We start from the raw sequence: 19,394 nt of genomic DNA, 5'->3' as shown, positions 1-19,394 counted from the left end.
TGCATCTTGGTTTGCAGGTTTTGTTTAACTAGAATGACTTTATGCCATTTAAATTTATGATGTCTGCTTTTAAGGTCTTTACCATATTCCCACAACGTAGCTGCTAAGAGTTGATTACCTGAAGAGGTCCAGAGACCTCAGCAGGACGGATTAAAAATGGGATTTTAATCCTCATCCCTTAAAAAACCCAGCCTGGTAAAATTCAGTCTGAATACAAGAATGTTAAACCTTCACTTTTAACCCTTAAAAACTGAATCATCCTTCAGTCAAATACACTGGCTGCCTTTGCATGGAACACTAGATTCAGGAGTGTGCTTTAAAGCAAACCATGGTTAATTAAACAGGCCAACTTTATAACCTGTGGCTTGAAGTTGATTTGTTTTGAAACTTAGCAGTGTTTTAAACCTAGATTCCTATTTCACACATAACTCTTAAGTTTTGTAAATGTGAAAACTATACCCTGCCAGCCTCCCAGCTGCATGGGAGAAGGAAGTAGGAGAAATATGGTTATATGCTACAATTGTTATGAGCTTGATAGTGTGGTTGCAGTGGTGGTGGTGAGTGAGGCTCGACATATCATGGCATGTACTGGGATCCAGTGCTTGTCTCAGTAGGATGTGATCCAGTATTATTGCTAGGAGGGCCTTCCTTCCACTAGTTCTACCTGTATGACCTTGACTAAAGTGCATATTTTATGTACTTTTTATCTGAGTTGCGGGATTATCTCAGTTCTCAATTTAAGAATACCCTTCCTCTCTGTTAAAAAAAGGACAGTACTTTTTAATCTTCTGAAAATAAACTGTTCTGCCTATTAATTACCAGCCTTTTCTTCTGAAAATGCTTGGCCCTTTAGTTGTCTGTGAGCAGACAAAGACAATTGTCCAGAGGTACATGAGCTGCAATGGACAAGTTCCCTATTTTGTTTCTAGGCAGGGGCAAGGGAGGAGGATTGTGCAGTGTAGGAGAAGGAGAGGTTAAAATTATTTTCTATTTAAAATGAATATTTAAATCAGTTTACTCCAGCAGCCATAGATGTTAAACAGAAGTTTGAAATAACTTGCAAGGAACCATTTGCAGCCTTGTAGGTTGTATCAAACTTCTGAGAGTCCACAGCTGCACTGCATTGGGGCAGATGTGACCAAGTCTTTCCAGTAAATCTCACTCATTCTTCCATTTCCCTTAAGTCCAGAATTCAACCCCTACAGTGCCCCTTATTATACATAATTGGCTGGTTTCACTATGGATTTCATATTTCAGGTAGCCCTGACAGATTAAAGAATAATGTATTATACTGCTTTGTAATATGCAAGTTGTTAGTTCTACCAACAATGTTAAGTAGGATCCAGTTCAGACATTATAGTAAATATATTAGCAAATATCATATAACTCTTATCATGTAAATTCTCTTTCCAGGGGTGGCCTATGTATGCTCAGCTGTTGATAGATCTGTTTAAATATTTGGCTCCTTTCCTGAGGAATGTGGAACTTGCCAAACCTATGCAAATTCTGTACAAGGTAAGTAGAATTTAGAATAGAGCAGAAGAGAATTTGTTACAATTCAGTGATGGTCTGGATTATTTTCCCAGCACAATTGTAGCTTCACGGTAAATCATACAGACCTTTTCCATGGGATTGTGGATGAGGAAATTGACCTCTGCCTCAAACTTGGAAGAACTTGTTGATAGTTAAGGTGAGATGGATCATTGGACTGATTTGGTGTATGGAGGTACCTCACTTTACTATGAGGACGCCAGATACATAGACATTTGTTGCATCATTATTTTGCATCTTATCTTTATATAGTAGTAATACTACGTGGTGGTGGTGGTGGTGATATCCCACCTATATAGAACTCTTCCTAAGGGTCATACATTCTTAGTAACTCTTATGAAAACTTGTAAGAACCAGGTATTGTCCCGATAGCAGACTGGCTGATTCTAGGAGAGTGAATGTCTTTAAACTATCCATTTACTGACTTGAGATCTAAGCCATGGTTTTTGAGCTCATGGTTACCCTTGTACTCTTAGCTATGTGCCATATAGAGCAGAGCTTTCCAAACTTGTGTGTTGCGACACATTAGTGTGTTGGCTGCATTGTGTTGGTGTGTCGCGTGAACGCTTTTATAAGGGGTAAGTTTAACCTCTGATTTGCTGGTAAAACTGAATTACTGTGTCATGAAATGATGCATGTCTAAAAAGTGTGTCACCAACATGAAACATTTGGAAAGCTCTGATAATAGTGTTGGCTGAGATGTTTTGCATAGATTTAGCATAGATACTTAGTTCTCTTTCCCCCCGTTTTTTTGTAGGGTACTCTGCGTGTGTTGTTGGTCCTGTTGCATGACTTCCCAGAATTCCTCTGTGACTACCACTATGGTTTCTGCGATGTGATTCCTCCAAACTGTATTCAGCTAAGGAATCTGATATTGAGTGCCTTCCCACGTAATATGAGGCTTCCAGATCCCTTCACTCCCAACCTTAAGGTAATGTACAAGGCCTGATTTGTATGAGACCTCATCTGTTGAAGCACCTGAGATTGTGCAATGGTGTTGATGCTTTTGCATAAACAACTATGTCAGTAAGACCCTAGTGGGTCAGCTTGACCTGCTTTGATGAAACAGGGTAGCCAATATAATGCCCTCCTGATGTTGGACTCCAACTCCTGTTGGCCCCAGCTAGAAGGCTAGTGCTTAAAGATGACAGGAGTTGTAGTCCATCAACATCTGAAGGGCACCCCATTAGCTACCCCCAGCCTTAGGGAAGCTGTTTATAACACTGAACCGCCCCAGGTGGGGAATGTCATTGTGAACTCCTGGTCTTGAAAAGAGCATTCTATCCTGGAACATACACGGCAGTCGTTGCTTAGTAGTAAAGATGCACTTGAACTCTGGCATCTGTTCCAGCATATCAGTTTGCTTATGCTACATCTATACCTGAGGCCCTCCTTTGAGTGCCACCACCATGAGAGATCCAGAGGGTGTTAACAGGAGAAGGGGCCTTTTCTGTGGTGCCTTTCTGCTTGTGGGATGCTCTCCACAGGGAAGCTCGCCTGGCACCATCATAACATATATTTAAACACCAAGCAAAACCTTTCCTCTGTAACCAGCCTTTTGGCCCTTAACTATCTGTGGCCTTTTAGAATTGGGCAGGATGTTTTCAATGTCTGTCCTCCCCACTGGTTTTAATATATTTAATATATTGATGTGGGGTGGTTTTTTTGGTTGGTTGGTTGGTTGGTTGGTTGGAAGTCACTTTGGTTTGCATTGGGCAAGATAAAGCAGCTGTCACATTTAAGATCATGGTGGTGGTGATACAAGAGTGATACTCAGCCTTCCCTGTGGACTTCAGATGGGTAACAGCTGAATGGGGTAGAAAATAACGTTAGGATGCTTCTGTGTGCTCAACAGGTGGACATGTTGAGTGAGATTAATATTGCTCCACGGATACTCACCAATTTCACTGGAGTGATGCCACCTCAGTTCAAGAAGGATTTGGATTCCTACCTCAAAACCCGTTCTCCAGTCACGTTCCTGTCCGACTTGCGTAGCAACTTGCAGGTGAGGGGCTTACTCAAAAATCAGATTGAGGAAGAGGTCTGGGAGTGGAGGTTAGCATGCAGTCCTGTGTCTGCTGTGTCTTTTGCTCCAAAACAGGCTTTTAGGTCCTCTGTTTAAAGCAGGGCTCATCAACCTTATTTGGGGCTGTGGGCAGTTCTGGAATTTTGAGTGTGTCATTCTTTTACTCCTCCCCAAACAGAGATTTTCTTTACTTTTTTGTGGGGGGATATTTGGGTAAAAATGAGATCCAATAGGCTTAAAACGGATCTTCTTGAATTTGCAGAGTTTTACATGGAGTCCCTTAAAAATAACTATCAGATTGAGGCTTACAGTGGTGGACCCACAGTAAAAATCATAGATATGGTGCTTGCCAGATGCATAGTTTAGTCATCAGAGAGGAAAGATCCCAGTTCAGCCCTGATCCCACTGCAGAATGTGTCATACATCAACCCCGCTTAAAGAGACATAAATTAGGAAAAGATCAGTTTTACCTGGCCCAGATAATGCATCCTGATGGAGCTGTGGGTCTGTGTTTAGCAATTTTTTACTATATTGTAATGCATGTATCTTTTAAAAACTAGTACCTAGTTGGGGATGGATTGTGCAGCATTAGTGATAGAGGAGATAAGAGAAACCTGCCTGCTGTTAAAGCTAATGGCTTTGGCAGACCTTTTAGTGAGTTATACTCTGCAGTTTAAACATTCATAATCACATAATATATTTTCTTCAGGGCTCTTTGTCTCGGAGGTCCAAGGCAGTGATTTTGCCTCTTTTATGTTCACCCCACTAGGTATCAAATGAGCCTGGCAATCGCTACAATATCCAGCTGATAAATGCCCTGGTGCTGTATGTAGGTACTCAAGCTATTGCACATATTCACAACAAAGGCAGCACTCCTTCCATGAGCACCATCACCCACTCGGCTCACATGGATATCTTCCAGAATCTTGCTGTTGACCTGGACACAGAAGGTAAAAAAGGAAGCTTGATAGTACTTCAAATCAGCTAAAAGGTAAAGGTAAAGGTACCCCTGCCCGTACGGGCCAGTCTTGACAGACTCTGGGGTTGTGCGCCCATCTCACTTAAGAGGCCAGGGGCCAGCGCTGTCCGGAGACACTTCCAGGTCACGTGGCCAGCGTGACATCGCTGCTCTGGCCAGAGCCAGAGCCACAGCCGCACACGGAAACGCCGTTTACCTTCCCGCTGGTAAGCGGTTCCTATTTATCTACTTGCACCCGGAGGTGCTTTCGAACTGCTAGGTTGGCAGGCGCTGGGACCGAGCAGCGGGAGCGCACCCCGCCGCAGGGATTCGAACCGCCGACCTTTCGATCGGCAAGCCCTAGGCGCTGAGGCTTTAACCCACAGCGCCACCTGCGTCCCTCAAATCAGCTAGCTTAATGCTAAATCAGATGCAAGAGGTTTATCTCTAGGTCTTTGGCTATGGGGGAAAAAGAGCCTGGGAAATCAACCTGGTGAGGTCAGACATAAATACTGTATAATTGATAATGGTGCTAGCCTTACAATTGATACTGGACTTCAGAGGCTAGCTGATAATTGCAGGTATTGGCGTTCTATGACAGAATCAATCCTGCATCTCACTATTTAGCCCACATGGATAATACTTTGCTTTAATTTGGCCAGATTGTACCCTAAAATATTGTTAGATTTTAGAAATTATGTTTAAAATATTCCACAACTAATATATAGAAAGGGTTTATTTAGTTCCATCTAAGTGGTGGGGAACTTCTAGCCCAAGGGCCAAATGTGGTCTCCAGACCTCATCACTCCCCACCCCCAGCCCAGGCCATGACCCACACTCTCCTTGGTTGAGTTTGCCAGCTTGGAATGTGTCTGTGAACTGTGATGATGCCTCTCACTTTGCTGTATGGAGAACAGAAGTTAGTTGTATGTATCTGTAGAAACCGGTTACTTTTACATAGCTGGAATGCAGCTTAATGTCAAATCAGTTGCTTTTGCTTCTGATCCCACCCCTGGCATGTGGCCTCCAGGCTGCAAAATGTTGCCCACGCCCCTTGTGTAAGCCAACAGGTTTATGAAAATGAATGAACTAGGAAACTTTGAGAAGTGAGCCTGGGAAATTCATGTCAACTGGTGGCAGCGCCCATTTAATTAACCTTCCCGGCTTTCGGACATAACTCTTGGAACTAACAAATTAGCCAGGCAAGGACTGTTGATTTCCTTTGTGTTTAAGAGAATCTAACTATTTACCTTTTTTGTGTTCCAGGTCGGTACCTCTTCCTAAATGCAATTGCCAATCAGTTACGGTACCCGAACAGTCATACTCACTATTTCAGCTGCACCATGCTTTACCTATTTGCAGAGGCCAACACTGAAGCTATTCAAGAACAAATCACCAGGTAAGAGATCTGAGGAGTCTAAAAAAATCCCTACATTGCCTAGTTCTCACAAAAGAGCCAATGAGGAACTGGGGAGAAGCTTCAGGAGCTAACACTTAGTTGGTCCACTACTATCTGAAGCTGTCCTGCCCAGCAACCAGGAAGAAAGTAGCTTGTCCCCGTTGCAGCAGTAGCAAGTCACTGCTGGCAATGTAACAAACACTCTAAGCTTTGCCCCTCTTATCCACATGTAGAGTAGGACTTCCAGTGTTGATTAGAGGGTTCACATGGTTTGAAAGGCAGCTGCTGAGGTGGTTGCAGATTCCATGCAAGGATCCTTTTCTGGATGGAGGAGCATTCATCCCCACAAATCTGCAGCTAGAGTCTGCAGTGGTGAAGCCTAGAATCAGGTTTCCCACTCTCACATTATATTGAGAAGCGTAGTCTTCCACATTCTGAAAGCAGCATAGTGCTAATTAATGTTGCCAGACGCAATCCCATGAGGGTACCTATTCTCAGCAGGACCTTGATATTTCTGCATCATGTCTTTCATACTGGCACGCGGTGTGACTTCCCCCATGCCTTAATCTGTTTCTCTTTTACAGAGTTCTGCTAGAACGACTGATTGTAAATAGGCCTCACCCATGGGGTCTCCTTATTACCTTCATCGAGCTGATTAAAAACCCAGCATTTAAGTTCTGGAATCACGAGTTTGTCCATTGTGCTCCAGAAATTGAAAAGTGAGTAATTTTAAACAGTTAGTTGTTCAGTGTATTTGGGGGACTCAGTCCTAGGAACTCTGGTACTTGCAGAGGAGAGGAAGTTGTGTCTTGAAATAAAGTTTATTCTCCTTGTTGTAGGTTGTTCCAGTCTGTTGCGCAATGTTGTATGGGGCAAAAGCAGGCACAACAAGTAATGGAAGGAACTGGAGCTAGTTAGAGAAAGCAACCACCCTGGAAATTGTGCCAGCCTGGAGATCTCCATCCCATCAAGCTGACAGAATAATGTGTGTGGGTCTAGCCAGACCTTGGAGGCTGCCTCTCCCTCCCCCATGTTGGGCTTACATCACAGATCTTTGTGTGAGAAATCTCCTCCTCTGTGGGCATGTTCCAAAGTTTTAAAAACAAAAGTTTTGACTCTTGGCCAAAATTCAGAAGATGCTGTGAATATAATTTCAAACTATTGTAAATACACAGAACAGAAATATTTGTCTGAACTTTGGGTTTGTGCGAATTGTGTTTCAAGAGAGGCACATACTGTGTGCCTGACCAGCCTGTAATAGAAGTGGTGGCTGCTGATGCCAAGTGTTTTGTCTGGGGCAGATCTGCTCTCCTGACATTCCCAGACTCCCAAAGAATATGGAAAAGCCAGTTTAAATATTATGTAACTTATTTTTCTTGTGGGTGGGAGACCTGTAAATCACAAAGTTGTCAAAGAGGGGGGAAATGGATGCATTGGAGCACAGGATCCTACAGTATATGGGGTACTGGGTGGGGGAAAGTTAGGATTAGGGTCCAGTATATTGCTTTTCCCAGTATCAAATGCTGCCAGCAAGAGGCACGAACGTTGGAGTGGAGGACTTCTTTTGTTTTGATTGGCAAAGATATACTTTGGGCCCTTTGGGAGAGGGCTAGTGGGTTTAGCAAAGGAAACAAAAGACAAGGCCTGTAGATTTTCTTTCTTGACACTTGTAAATTTTGGGATGGGGAGGATGTGAATCTGTTAACTGCTCCCCTGTGGCCACAAAGTTTGAGTTTGTAAAAAGAACAAAAAGGACCAATACAGCCCATTTTGTAAGGATTTTGAATGTTTTGTAAATGTATTGGTCCACGTGTTGTATTTTGTAGCCTTTCTAGTTCTCTTGGGCTTTAGTTCTCCCACTTCTTGTATGTATGCATTCTGTAGTTAAACATTAAAGTCATGAAAAGCAGCACATGTCCATGTTTTCTCATAATCTATGACAAATGTTGTTAAATGTTCTTCACTGCTTATATTTTCAACATAAATCTAATTCCTTTTTATACTATCAAGATGCAGTACATCAAGCAATCTAATATATTGCTACTTTAATTAACAATGTTTAAACTGCTATCTTAAGAGGATAAAAATGAGGCATCAGTAAAATGTAAGCAAGAATCCTATTCTTGCTGATTCCCTGGGCAGTTAAGTGGGCTTCCAATAAGGGGAGTTTTTTTAAAAAAAAAACAAAAAAAAAAAACACCTAGGAGCTTTCACTTAGTGCACATGTTCAGGCCTAGAGATGGTACCTCCAGGTGAACAAACAAAGGGCCAGAGCAGGATGTACACTAGGAGGTGGCCCTTCTACCTTCAGATGGCATGAACTAGGGTTCAAAACGAATAGTCCTGGTGCTGCAATCACCATCAAAGATTTACCGGAGGAGAGAATACTCGATAAATAGAACTGTCCAGTACACCATTTGACCCCATTCATCCTTAATACTCAAAGTGTCCATTAAAGTGGCAATAACACAGGTTTCTCACTTATCAATACAAATACACTTTATTGTTTAAAAACTCCAAGCCTAGTCTTAAACTATACATCTGTGCAGCTCATCTGGCCAGAGGTGGGATGGGAAGACAGTTGGAAAAAGAAAAAGACAAAGGCATTCAAAATGTAAAATATAATAATAGACTTGACAATGAAAATGTTTTTAGGAACATTTTTTTTCAACTTCAAAGAAGCATGAACATTCCCCAGGGATGAGGAAGAGCATCTAGACAGTAAGCAAGTGAAATATGTTAATCTTTGTTCAGCAGCGCAAACATCTGCACCTAGAGTGCTAGATCTGATCACAGTCCTTCGGGAGAGGGGGACATCCCATATCACTAATGCCCCATTTACTGGGTCTCACAGGTGTTGTAAACTTGGCCATCTTACCAGCTGATTTAATGTACAGGGGGTCCTAAGAGGTGGGGAAACTGGCTTTCCCGGTGTCCTTTGACTCCAACTTCCATTAGTCTCAGCTGGCCTGGCCTGGCCCATAATGGTCAGGGATGATTGGAGTTGTCCAAACGCATCTACAGAAACACAGATTCCCCAGCTGTGTCAATTCTGTGCTGTGTAAATTGGTAGCTTTGCTACCTGTGGATGTAATTGATACTCACAGAAACACATTTTTATATAAAATAAATGCCTCTGCCTTTATAGAAACCTTTAGCTAAGCCTCCCAGGCCAACAGCACTTGCCTTCCTCAGCTGCAGCTAGCTTGCTAGCTCCAGCAACTGGTGCAAAATCATCTTCTGGCCATAACGCACTTGCAGGGCAAACTTCTCCCGGCAGCTTAGTTGTGAATAAGCTTGAGGGTCTCTGAGCACTTCTTCCTCTGCTTTTAAGTCTGAGCTGTATGACTTCAGGGTTAGCAGTGTAGCATCAAAGAGCAGCTTTTTCCAGGAGGCTTCAAGCCTTGGTATTGTAGTATTTGAGAGCATCAGGAACATAGCACCATCCTCGCCTGCTTTGGGTTCCTGGGTCTCTTGCTCCTTAAACTCCTTGAACTCATCTGCAGACATAGTCAACACCTACAGCCACAAAGAACTGGGATTATTGAGAGCTACCTTCTTGGTCTCTTAAGTAACTTCAAGGCATCAACAAACAGCCCCACAGATGTCGGTAAACATTCTCCAAAAGGGATCCTGCTTCTCAGGATTTAAAACTATGGACCTTCCCCTCTCCCAAGTTAAGTTACATTCTGGAAGAGATTCATAATATAATGAAGTAAATTTGTGAGAGCATCTTGCAAAACATTAAAATTAGATGGATACAACGTTTACATAATGGGGCGGGGGAATACTTGCTAGTTTCCATAGGCAGAATTTGGAGGAACAGCAGACACAAGTCGTTCAAAACGTTTTGAAATTAAGTTTTCATTGAGACAACTGGAACAGGCAGCAAGAAATATAAATGTGTATAAAGGCATACAACATTTAATCCATGTGTGTAACTTGGTTAGTGATTATGTTCAAAGCAAAAGAAATTACAGTGGTACCTTGGTACTTGAACGGCTTGGCTCCCAAATGCTGCAAACCCAGAAGTAAGTGTTCCAGTTTGCAAACATTTTTCGGAAGCCAAACGTCCGACACAGCTTCCACTTGAGTGCAGGAAGCTCCTGCAGCCAATCAGAAGCCGTGCCTTTGTTTTTGAACGGTTTCGGGAGTGGAACTGACTCCTGGAATGGATTAAGTTTGAGAACCAAAGCACCACTGTATATATTAGTACTAAAACTGTCCTTTGACAAGCACCTGCAGGAAATTTGGCAGACTATTTAGAGCTCAAGGTCAGTGAGGCTGTTGGCCCCCAAAAGCCACAGAGAAAGAAGTCCCAAGGGATGGAAGCAGAATCTCTCTAGCCACATTTCTTACTTTCCTGGGAACAATGACAGCACCACAGAAGATACGTCATTGCCACACAGCATAAAAAGTTCGGACCTGCCCCATTCATTCCAGTACAGAATATACCGCTGATTACGCGGGGAAGGGGTGGTTGCATAAAGAGAGAACGTGGTGGAAGCTGCCTGAGACTTCAGCAGAAAGCAACAAGTTAAAGAGTCTCAGTAGAAGAATTTGTATGCCATGTAGCAGAACTCATGAGAGGTGAAATGAAGGCTGCTTCCTACATTTTCTAAATCCTGTCCATTAAAATAGACAGCAGTAGCAGGCCAAGAGTACATGTGCACATCTTCACCCTGGTCCAGCAAGTGAGCCAGTCCCTGGAGGAAAGAGAAGCACACTTGCCCAACTAGTAGCTTCTCTGTTGCTGGCTGTGCTCTTTCTTAGGAGGCGTCCCAGAACCCAGGGATAGGGAGGGCTTGCACAAAAACATCAAAGCACACAGACAGCCCACAGAGCGACATCTGTAATGGGCAATGCCTCTAGTGGAGACAAGCTCTGGAAAGACTTCAAAATGACCAGTGCATTGTGACAGGTGAGTTTTTGTGCTGCCTCCAGCAAAAAGCAAAGCACAGCTGCCCCCTCCCTTGCAACCTATAGACTGACAGAGGAATTTGCTTCTTACCCAGCCAGCTAAGACTGAAGCACTCTTCTCCTTTCTGGGGCTGCAATGCCCAGGTGCCAAATTGGCATAAGCAAGCTCCCAAGCAACCTCAAGCCTCCCTGCCTGCTACTGGAAGAATCCTTCACAAGTCACACCTCCACTGACCAACAGAGAGGAGTTGTCCTCCCTCCATCTAAACTGAAAGAATCTTCAGATTAAGTCCAACATGCCACCCCTGTAAAGTAAAACTCTGTCAACTGCTTAAGTAATCACAGCAAGCATGTACAGAAGTAAAATGGCCTCCCAGGAGTCTAATGGCGCAGCAACCAGCCAGAGCCCTTACCTTCAATGCCATGGCCAGCTCTTCTTCAGTTAAGACTCTCTCCCAGCCAATCACAAAAGCCCCTTCCTCACCCACCATCTCCATCTGGCAGAGGAAGTCCCATTGCTCCAAGACCAGCTGCCGTTGAGCTTCTGTCTTTGTAGCTGGTGGAGGGAGACAAAAGCAGCAGGTGCAGGTTCAACAGGCAGCAGAGGGAGCATTGGCTTCAGTCAAAAGCAGAAGCGCATCATTTCATCTAATCCAGTGTAGTGCCGCAGCTAACAGTGCCTGGCAGGGGTCAGAGAGGCCCAGCTTCAAGTCCTCACTCAGTTCCAACAAGACTTTGGACCACATACTCAGCCTAATCTGTCCCACAGAGTTGTGAGGGGGGAGAGAGAGAGAGAGAGGGAGAGTGAAAACCTTGAATGCCATCCAGAGCATCATGAAGGAAAGTTCCATGGCTTCAGATTATTTTGTTTTAAATTGGCATTATGACCCAGGAGGTGTTATGCAAGATTGGAAAGCAAAGTAATCAAGCTGTTCTGTTCTGGATGCCACCAGCAGCTGCAGAAGTCACATACAAACACCTGTATTTAAATGCAGCCTCCGCCTATTAAAAACACAGCTGGAAAAAGCAACACAAGGTGACAGACAGATGGATTTTCAGATATCCTCTTACTCTGCTGATTTATGTTTCTTTTTTTAAAAAGTGTCTCCTGGCCAGCCTCTTGCCTTGCAGTGCTGCTTTGCATAGTGTCAGCATCTGGATGTCAGCAGCATCGTTTGTGTTGCCAGGATACGGTTCAGCAAAGCCATACATGTGGAGGAGCTGCCAGTTTGCCATCTCCCCATAAGTGTTGAAGATCTCTTGGCCTTTGCAGATGGACTGAGTTGCAACCATTTTCAATACCTCCTGCAGACAAAAGAAGGAAGTAAAACTTGACAGATCCTGTCCAGTCCTGAGAATCTCCCAAGAAAAAGTTTTCCTCTGCCCCACTCATCTCCTGCAGTTTTCTCCACTCCTGCAATGTGTGTAACAGATGAGGAATAACAAAAGGGATGCAGTTGGAGAAGGAAGACAGAAGGTAGAGTAGCAGACGTCTTCCCTGTTTTTCACTCTTAGGAAGCATTGGCTTACACTCCCAAGCATTCCCCTGAAATGCACCAAATTTGCTGTGAATGCTCTTCAGAGACAGGAGAAAATTCTGGAGAAGGATGGAAGAAAGCAGAGCCTCCCACCCATCTGCTGCCGAGAAAGGACACTCTGTGGAAAGGCTGCGTGAGGGATGGGGGAGCTTTTTAGCTCAATGGGCCAAACTGTTCTCTCTCCAACCCCTTTTGGGCCTGGCAACCCCATAGCATCACAGGAGTCTTCAGAAGTCCTTCTCAAAGCTCTATTTCATGCAGCACTTTGAAATAGGCTTTGTAGGCCCTGTCAACCAGCTGATCAGTAGTGCCTGCAAAGTCCCTTTTGGCTGAACCAGATAGGTGAGACCCATGCATTCCCAAATACAGCTGCTTGCAAAGTGATGAAAACAGAATCCAAGCACCAAAAATCAAGGGTGCGCCTGAGATCTGAATCAAGGGTGTGCCTTTTTGCCCAACAACAGACCTGTAAATTTTTTCTTAAAGATTTTTTACAGGTTTGATTTCAGGGACTGTGATGAGGGGAACAAGAAACAACAGCTTCTTACTCAAGCAGTCCCTCTCACTCAGCAATCTAGGAAGGGATTTTCTCAAGTCCAGGAAAAGCAATTGCATGACCTGATGTCAGTCATGTTGCTGCCGCCCAAGAATTCCTACTGGTACTTAGGAGCTAGAGAAAATGTACTTGGTTTAATTTCCTGCATTTCAGCAAAGATCAGCTCTCCAAACAGCTTCAATTTAAATTCCACAAGGTACAATGTAAGGAGGAGGGAGGAGAAGAGAACAAAGTTCCAAAGGGGGCAGATATTTTGTCTACACAACTCCTACTCTTTCTCCTTTCCTTTCATCCTTGGCTCTCCACAATGACATATTTCACTGATTAACCAAACAGGAGAAGCAGCTAAGTTACAATTAGCTGAAGCTATGGGCTAAGCATCCCCATTATGCCGAAGGACACAGAAAGGGCACACATAGATCTGAACCTTCTTCACCAGTCTTCCAAAGACAATCACAACAAATAATTCCTACCACAGAATGGAATGACACCTTGGTCATTTTCTTATGGCAGGAATTCTCAGTCTGCATCACAGTGAGTCTCCCCTGAGCAAGAAATGAACCATCTGAGCCTTCCAGTACTGGGAGAAAACTCCACACATTCCCTCAAGGCAAAAGGAAGATGGGCAGAGTTGACAGAAGACTCTCTTTCTCCAGGCAAAAAGCCCAGCAGGTCAAGCAGCTACAGATGGCATATCATGCTTTTCCTTATGGAAGCAGAAACTGCTGCAAGAAGGAATTGTTCCTTTGGCCACTGCAGAGCTGCATCGAGGACGAAGAGTCCTCTGGTCTGAACAAGTCATAACACACATGATGGGAACTGTGACTCAGACATCCAGGAAAAAACCACTTGGCCCTTTGAAAATTCACACCTCAGGGAATAGATCTGAAAGACTGGGGGAGGTTGGCGTACACACACACACACACACACACACACACACGGGCTTAACTGCATCTAAGCTCTGTATGCTCTGCTCACCGGCGAATATTCCAAGTTGGCATTGTGGTCAGCCACGTGATTCAAGAGATCTGCCATGGGCACCATCACTGGGGGATTGGGCTCCTCTTCATCTTCCTCTTCTTCATCCAAAGGCTCCTGGAAACTAGTGGGGAACAAAGCAGGGAGATACTAGACCGAGGCAGCTTTAAGTACAGCCAAATCATGCTGAGGTTGGTGAGAGGGAGAGATGCACATGGCTCTGAAAATGGCTACTAGTTTAGAAACTGCAACACACAATCCAAGAACTGCCCCTGAACTCAATCTGAGCTTTACTTTAAAGAGCCTCATCTAGGGTGCCCAAGCAGCATAGAACAGCCTTTTTCAAGCTTAGTTCCCCAAATGTGGTTGGACTAAAAACCCCATCATCCCTAGTGAGAAGGACCAGCAGTCAGAGTTATGATCCAACCACATCAGAGAGCCAGGTAGGCACATTTGACCTCTGGGCCTGTGGTTCCCCATCCCTGCTATGGTTTATGCAAGGAAAGTTCCAACTGTCCAAGGCCAGAGATGTGGAAAGGAAGAGAGGCACAGCAGTGACACTTCTCTTCTTTGTTGATAGGCAACTTTTGCTTTTCTGCCTTCTCAGTTCACCAAAAACTGAACCCCATCTGGGACTCCTCTTATCAACTCACTTCCTGCATATATTTAGTTTCTCAACCTGAATGCTTCTCAGGTGCCCTCTCTTGAAACTCCAAACCACAGTGATGGAAGGCAACAGTACACACCCTGCTCGCCCCTCGGCAGTTTAGAGAGTGACCACTCATGGCTCCCACCTTTCCTCTCTCTCTCACCTGTATGCCATGACAAAGGCCACCAGCTTCTTGTAGAGCTCCAGAGTGTGCACCTCAGGGTCAAATATATCTGGGTGGGCCTTCAGGAAAGGCAGGATGATGGTGGAATACTCTGTCTGGATATTGGCCAAGTCCTTGTCCACAGCTTCTGGAATCCCTGTTCCTTGAAGAAGTCTCATCTGCTCTTCTTTACTCCTGTACAAAACAGCAAGCAGAAGGTGCAGTTTCTTTCTTTAAGCAAGAAGCCAAGTAAGTGAACAATCAAAATGGTTCCTGTACAGCAGGCTACACTCTCTTGGCCAGAAAGCAGCAAGGCACTACAAACCAGTTGCAGAAGTGGCACCCAAGCAGAAAGTGGATGGAACATCCACTTTCTTTCTCCCTCTTCACTCCATCCATTCTCTCATGAATGCATGCACACACTAACCCCCACACAAAGCACCCTCTATCTCCTTCATCCATAGCGCCATCTTCTCTCCCTCTCCAGACTGGGTGGATTAGCTGTGCTGAAGAAAGTAGAGTCCCCCAGATTGCTCACTTGTGCTGAACAGTATTGACAAGCTGGCTACTTCCTCATCTGAGATCTAGCTATCACCTTGGTATCTGAAAGATCCAATATGTATTCTCAAACCATTCTAGTTTTCCTAATCCGAGACTAGAGCGTTGTTTCTGCACTCTATGCACCTCCCTCACCAAAACACCCTTTCATTATACTACTCTCTACATCACTACCCCCCACCCCATCATAAAAAGAAGCATTATTAACACCAGCTTAATACTTGATTCTCAAGTGACTGTTGTTTAGATGACCTACTCTCAAGTGTTTTTAAACCTATTCTTAAGAAACTGTGAACAAAGAGGTGGAGGTGGGTAGACACAAACCTGCCCAAGGTTCAAACATGTCACCATTATGATCCAGAAATAAACTAGCCTCTCAATCAAACATCTCAAGCACCACCCTTAAGCACCACCAAGCTGGTAACACCAGTGTCAAAAGTCTTTGATTTTTTCCTATGGAACTACAGTGCCTGCCTGCATTTTCTGGCATAACAAGGGGGAATGAAAAGCCCTAGGACTGGAGTCATGAAGATACGCTCCAGCACAAGCACCTGACCATGCCCAGCCCAGCCTCATTTTCTGAGCTACTGCAAGCATGCTTCACAAGCATCCTTGAGGTGGTTGACTCTGCTCTGGACTCCAAATTTGTTTGGTGAAGATGTGCTGCAACTGATTTACCTGAGGAAGCTGGGCACTGGCAGAACACAGCCAAACAGCCTCCCCTCTTACCAGAACATGGGGTGATCCAGACCGCTGAAGTTAGGCCACAGTGACAAATAAGGCCCCCAACGAGAATCACTGGCCGTGGACTCATGAAGCAAAGAAAGCAGGAGCGGAACCCAGCCGGACTGACTCTCCAGAGAGGCTTGCTCTATTAAAGGTAAATAAAATAGAGTGTAAGAACGCCAGAACTATTATCTGTTAAAAGAGCAAACCAAATCAGCCAGAAACCTACGTCCATAGTTGAGAACACAACTCTCCAATCTCAAGGATGACACATTTTGGGGCATTCTGAAGAATCTGGAAGCTTACTGAGGAGCTTTCTGTTTCCTCCACCCCATTTACAAGTATCAACATGCACATTCTCTTTGTAGGACAATATCACACTCTATATCAGCCTTCCATCAACCTGGTGCCCTCCAGCTGTTGGACTATAATTCCTATCATTACCATGACTGGCTGTCAATACTGTAAACCATAGGTCAGCAATCTGGGGGCCTCTACCTCCTTTAGCACAACCAGACACATGCAAAGAATATGGATATATTAACAGAGGGTACTGTGTGTGTGCATATGTACTATGCCAAGTGGGGGCTGGTGGGAGTTGTAGTCCAATAGCATCTGGAGGGCACCTGCTTAGCAAAGGCTATTCTATGATAGAAAGCACACTGATGCTGGTTGGGGCTGAGAGTTGTAATTCAAAACAGCTGGAGGGCACCTGGTTGGACAGGCTGCCCAATGAACATGAAGCTTTTAATGAAGCTACAGAATCCCCCCAAAACCATTCCTGTACCTTTCTCTAGTAAGGAAGAAAGGGGGCTTGTGTACTGCGAAAGGACTGCCGTTCTTGGGATGGTGAAAAGGACTTCTCCTGCTTCAATGTCTTCCCTGGCCACCATGCCATAATCAGCTACTGTGCCCTCTCTGCTCACACTGACCTACAACACAGGAAAAGAAAGTTTTTTCTCAAACTCCAAAAGGTTGCTTACTACAACCCTTAGTTACAGGTCCCTGGTTAGCATCACAAAAGCCAACCCTGAATAGATTAATTACCCTTTTGTACTCACAAGTGTAACTGGGAGTCCTTGGAGCCTGACCTTTATTGTTGCAACAAGACTTCCTACTACCACAAAGATGAAGCAGCCAGAAGCCCAATCAATGGGTTACACCTGTATTTCAAAGTTTCCCCAAGTTTCCCATAATACATTTCAAGATGCATCATCAAGACATAGATATGTCACAGAAAAGGTGTGGTCTCAGGTAGAACCTGAGATCCAGGCATGCCCCTGTCACTCAAATATAGTGTTTCACACTTCATCACAGTACAAAGGAAAGCATTTACAGTTCCCTGGTCCCTGAGTCAAGTTAGATGCAACCCATTTTCTTGTCTGGTTATCACCAGTCATGACTCCTTAGGAAGGCCGTGCAGATGGACGGGACTGTACATCTTGGGGATTACAGTGGGCTCTCTCACCCCTCCCCTTATACCTCACTTCCCTGGGTCCTAAATGCCATTGGAACTGAGAAGATTAATACAAGTGGTTTCTTATGAATTTCTCAAGTTTTCCCACTCAGCCAGTACATAGTACGTTTTCCTTTGTTGGAGATCTGGGGTTCAGTGGGGAGTCACACCCTTGCAGATGCAATGCCTTTGCTGATATGTTGCTCTTATTATTTTCTCCTTTGGGGTGGGGGGAGGTCTCTCACCCCCCTTCCAATTTCCCGGTAACACAAGCCAAGTGACTAAAGAGTGATACAGCCATTTTCTAATTATTTTAGCTCCCCCAGAGTGGCAATATTAACCCACCATTAGCAGCTGTTAGAATGGAAGCAGGAAAAGGAGCGAGACTAGATTAATGCCGAGTAAAATGGTGCTTATTGATGCATGTGAAGTAACAAGATTAAAGTTACTACAAGTCTGGAAACTCCACATTTTCATTATCTTATTCATGCCGGTTCCTGTTGTTTGCTGCTGCCGGGTTCCTTTGGATGGATGTTTTTGTTTTAAAGCATTTTATTATTAGGCCGGTACATATTTACTGCTAGAAGTTTCATTTCGGCTTGAATTTTCCGGGTGGTTCTGTACTACCTTCCGCTCCTTTACTGCTGGGAACCGCACCTCCTTCCCCTGTGTTGTGTGAGCCGCCTGGGAGTAGGAGTCACCCGCAAAGGCAGGTGAAATTCAAAGGGAATTTGAATGAACGAAGAGCGGCCTCCCCTTAACACCTGGCCACGGGGCCTCGGCAAGGAAGACTCTTGTTTTCCCCGCGGGGGGGGGGAATGGAGGGGCCTTTCCCCCTCGGCCAGTCTCTCCCCGCGGCAGGGAGCGGCTGGCCCAATCCCTTCGGGCCGGCGGAAGCCCCTGGCGGGCCGTACCTTAGCGCTCAGCTCCAGGCCCGCGTCGGCGCACCAGCCCAGGAAGGCGGTGAGGGCGCCCGAGTCACTCGCCGCCGCCGCCGCCTCCTCCTCCACCTGCGGAGCACAGAGAGAAAGAGAGAGCGAGGTGCTAAGGCCTCCCCGCCGCCGCCGCCGCCCACTAGCCGCCCCTCAGGCCGCGGTCCGGCCGCCCAACCCACCTTGGCGCACTTGGCCGCTTTCGCCATGCCGGACGCACCCGGAACTACGAATGGCCAGACGCGCCTGCGCGCGGGGAAAAGGCTCGTCTGACGCTACGGGGCGGAGACGCAAAACCCCGCCCAGGAGGGAGGGGCTATTTCGCGGTTCCCTGAAGCTGCCTAGCAACTAGGCAGCCGCTCACTCTCCTCCGTGTCCTCCGTAGCAGGGAGTTCCGCTGGCCGCCCCGTTAGTTTTTAAGATATCGTTACAAAACCACGGGCAGTGCGCCAAAGAGCCCTGGGGCGCTTCGCTCCGTCTTCTGCCCCAGCCGGGCTGCTGCTGCTGCTGCTGCTGCTGCTCCTCCTCTTCCTCAGGGGCTCCCACGGAGCTCTCGGTTCTTTCCAAAAGTTAAGCACTTGTGCAATACTACAAGTGCCAGTAAATTATTTCGATACATGCGGGAACCAACTCTAGTAATATGTGCAAGGCGGACTGGAGTCAAATATGCTTTTTTCAAAGTTCCCGCATGCAGAGTTGATATACTTCCCGTAGGTCTCCCTTAAACCATTCCCGTTCTGCTCACTGGTCCTGCTCCACAGCAACTGTTTCTCCTTGGCTAAAATAGATTCTTGAATGGTGAGAAGGCCTCTCACTTGTCTGGATGGAGAGACGTTTGTGTAAGTGTAGCAATCTGGGTTTTGCACTGCTGCAAGGGACCTACGGCACAAAGATTAAGAGTCAAATGTCTTGCTCCTCCCACTTTTGCCTCTGGCCCTGCCCATCACTCACATCTGGCCCCTGAAATGTTCCCCACAAGGGGAT

General features: G+C 45.4%; 2 protein-coding genes across 8 annotated transcripts in view; one reads left to right on the top strand and one right to left on the bottom strand.

The window, feature by feature from the left end:
* Positions 1–7,843, top strand: part of CNOT1 (CCR4-NOT transcription complex subunit 1) — a 59,994-nt gene extending 52,151 nt beyond the window's left edge. For all 7 annotated transcript variants that reach the window (XM_079988361.1, XM_079988357.1, XM_079988360.1 and 4 more), the window contains 7 exons: positions 1,414–1,515; positions 2,309–2,482; positions 3,407–3,556; positions 4,347–4,527; positions 5,802–5,934; positions 6,519–6,653; positions 6,774–7,843. In XM_079988361.1, coding sequence (XP_079844487.1) covers positions 1,414–1,515; positions 2,309–2,482; positions 3,407–3,556; positions 4,347–4,527; positions 5,802–5,934; positions 6,519–6,653; positions 6,774–6,852 — 954 coding nt within the window. In that variant the 3' untranslated portion in view covers positions 6,853–7,843. The remainder of the gene's footprint in view (positions 1–1,413; positions 1,516–2,308; positions 2,483–3,406; positions 3,557–4,346; positions 4,528–5,801; positions 5,935–6,518; positions 6,654–6,773) is intronic.
* A 564-nt stretch (positions 7,844–8,407) lies between these two features.
* Positions 8,408–18,643, bottom strand: SETD6 (SET domain containing 6, protein lysine methyltransferase). The gene is made up of 9 exons (XM_079988446.1): positions 18,593–18,643; positions 18,393–18,488; positions 16,810–16,954; positions 16,026–16,167; positions 14,739–14,933; positions 13,927–14,050; positions 11,979–12,159; positions 11,268–11,410; positions 8,408–9,453 (listed from the first exon to the last, which is right to left on the bottom strand). The coding sequence occupies exons 1-9, from the start codon at positions 18,617–18,619 to the stop codon at positions 9,136–9,138; spliced, it is 1,371 nt and encodes a 456-aa protein (XP_079844572.1). The 5' UTR covers positions 18,620–18,643; the 3' UTR covers positions 8,408–9,135.
* Between the last annotated feature and the right edge of the window lie 751 nt (positions 18,644–19,394).

Source organism: Podarcis cretensis, assembly GCF_951804945.1.
Source record: "Podarcis cretensis genome assembly, chromosome: 8".
NCBI lineage: Eukaryota > Metazoa > Chordata > Lepidosauria > Squamata > Lacertidae > Podarcis > Podarcis cretensis.
Note: the sequence above shows the minus strand (reverse complement) of the source record. Positions and strands in the feature narration are given on the sequence as shown.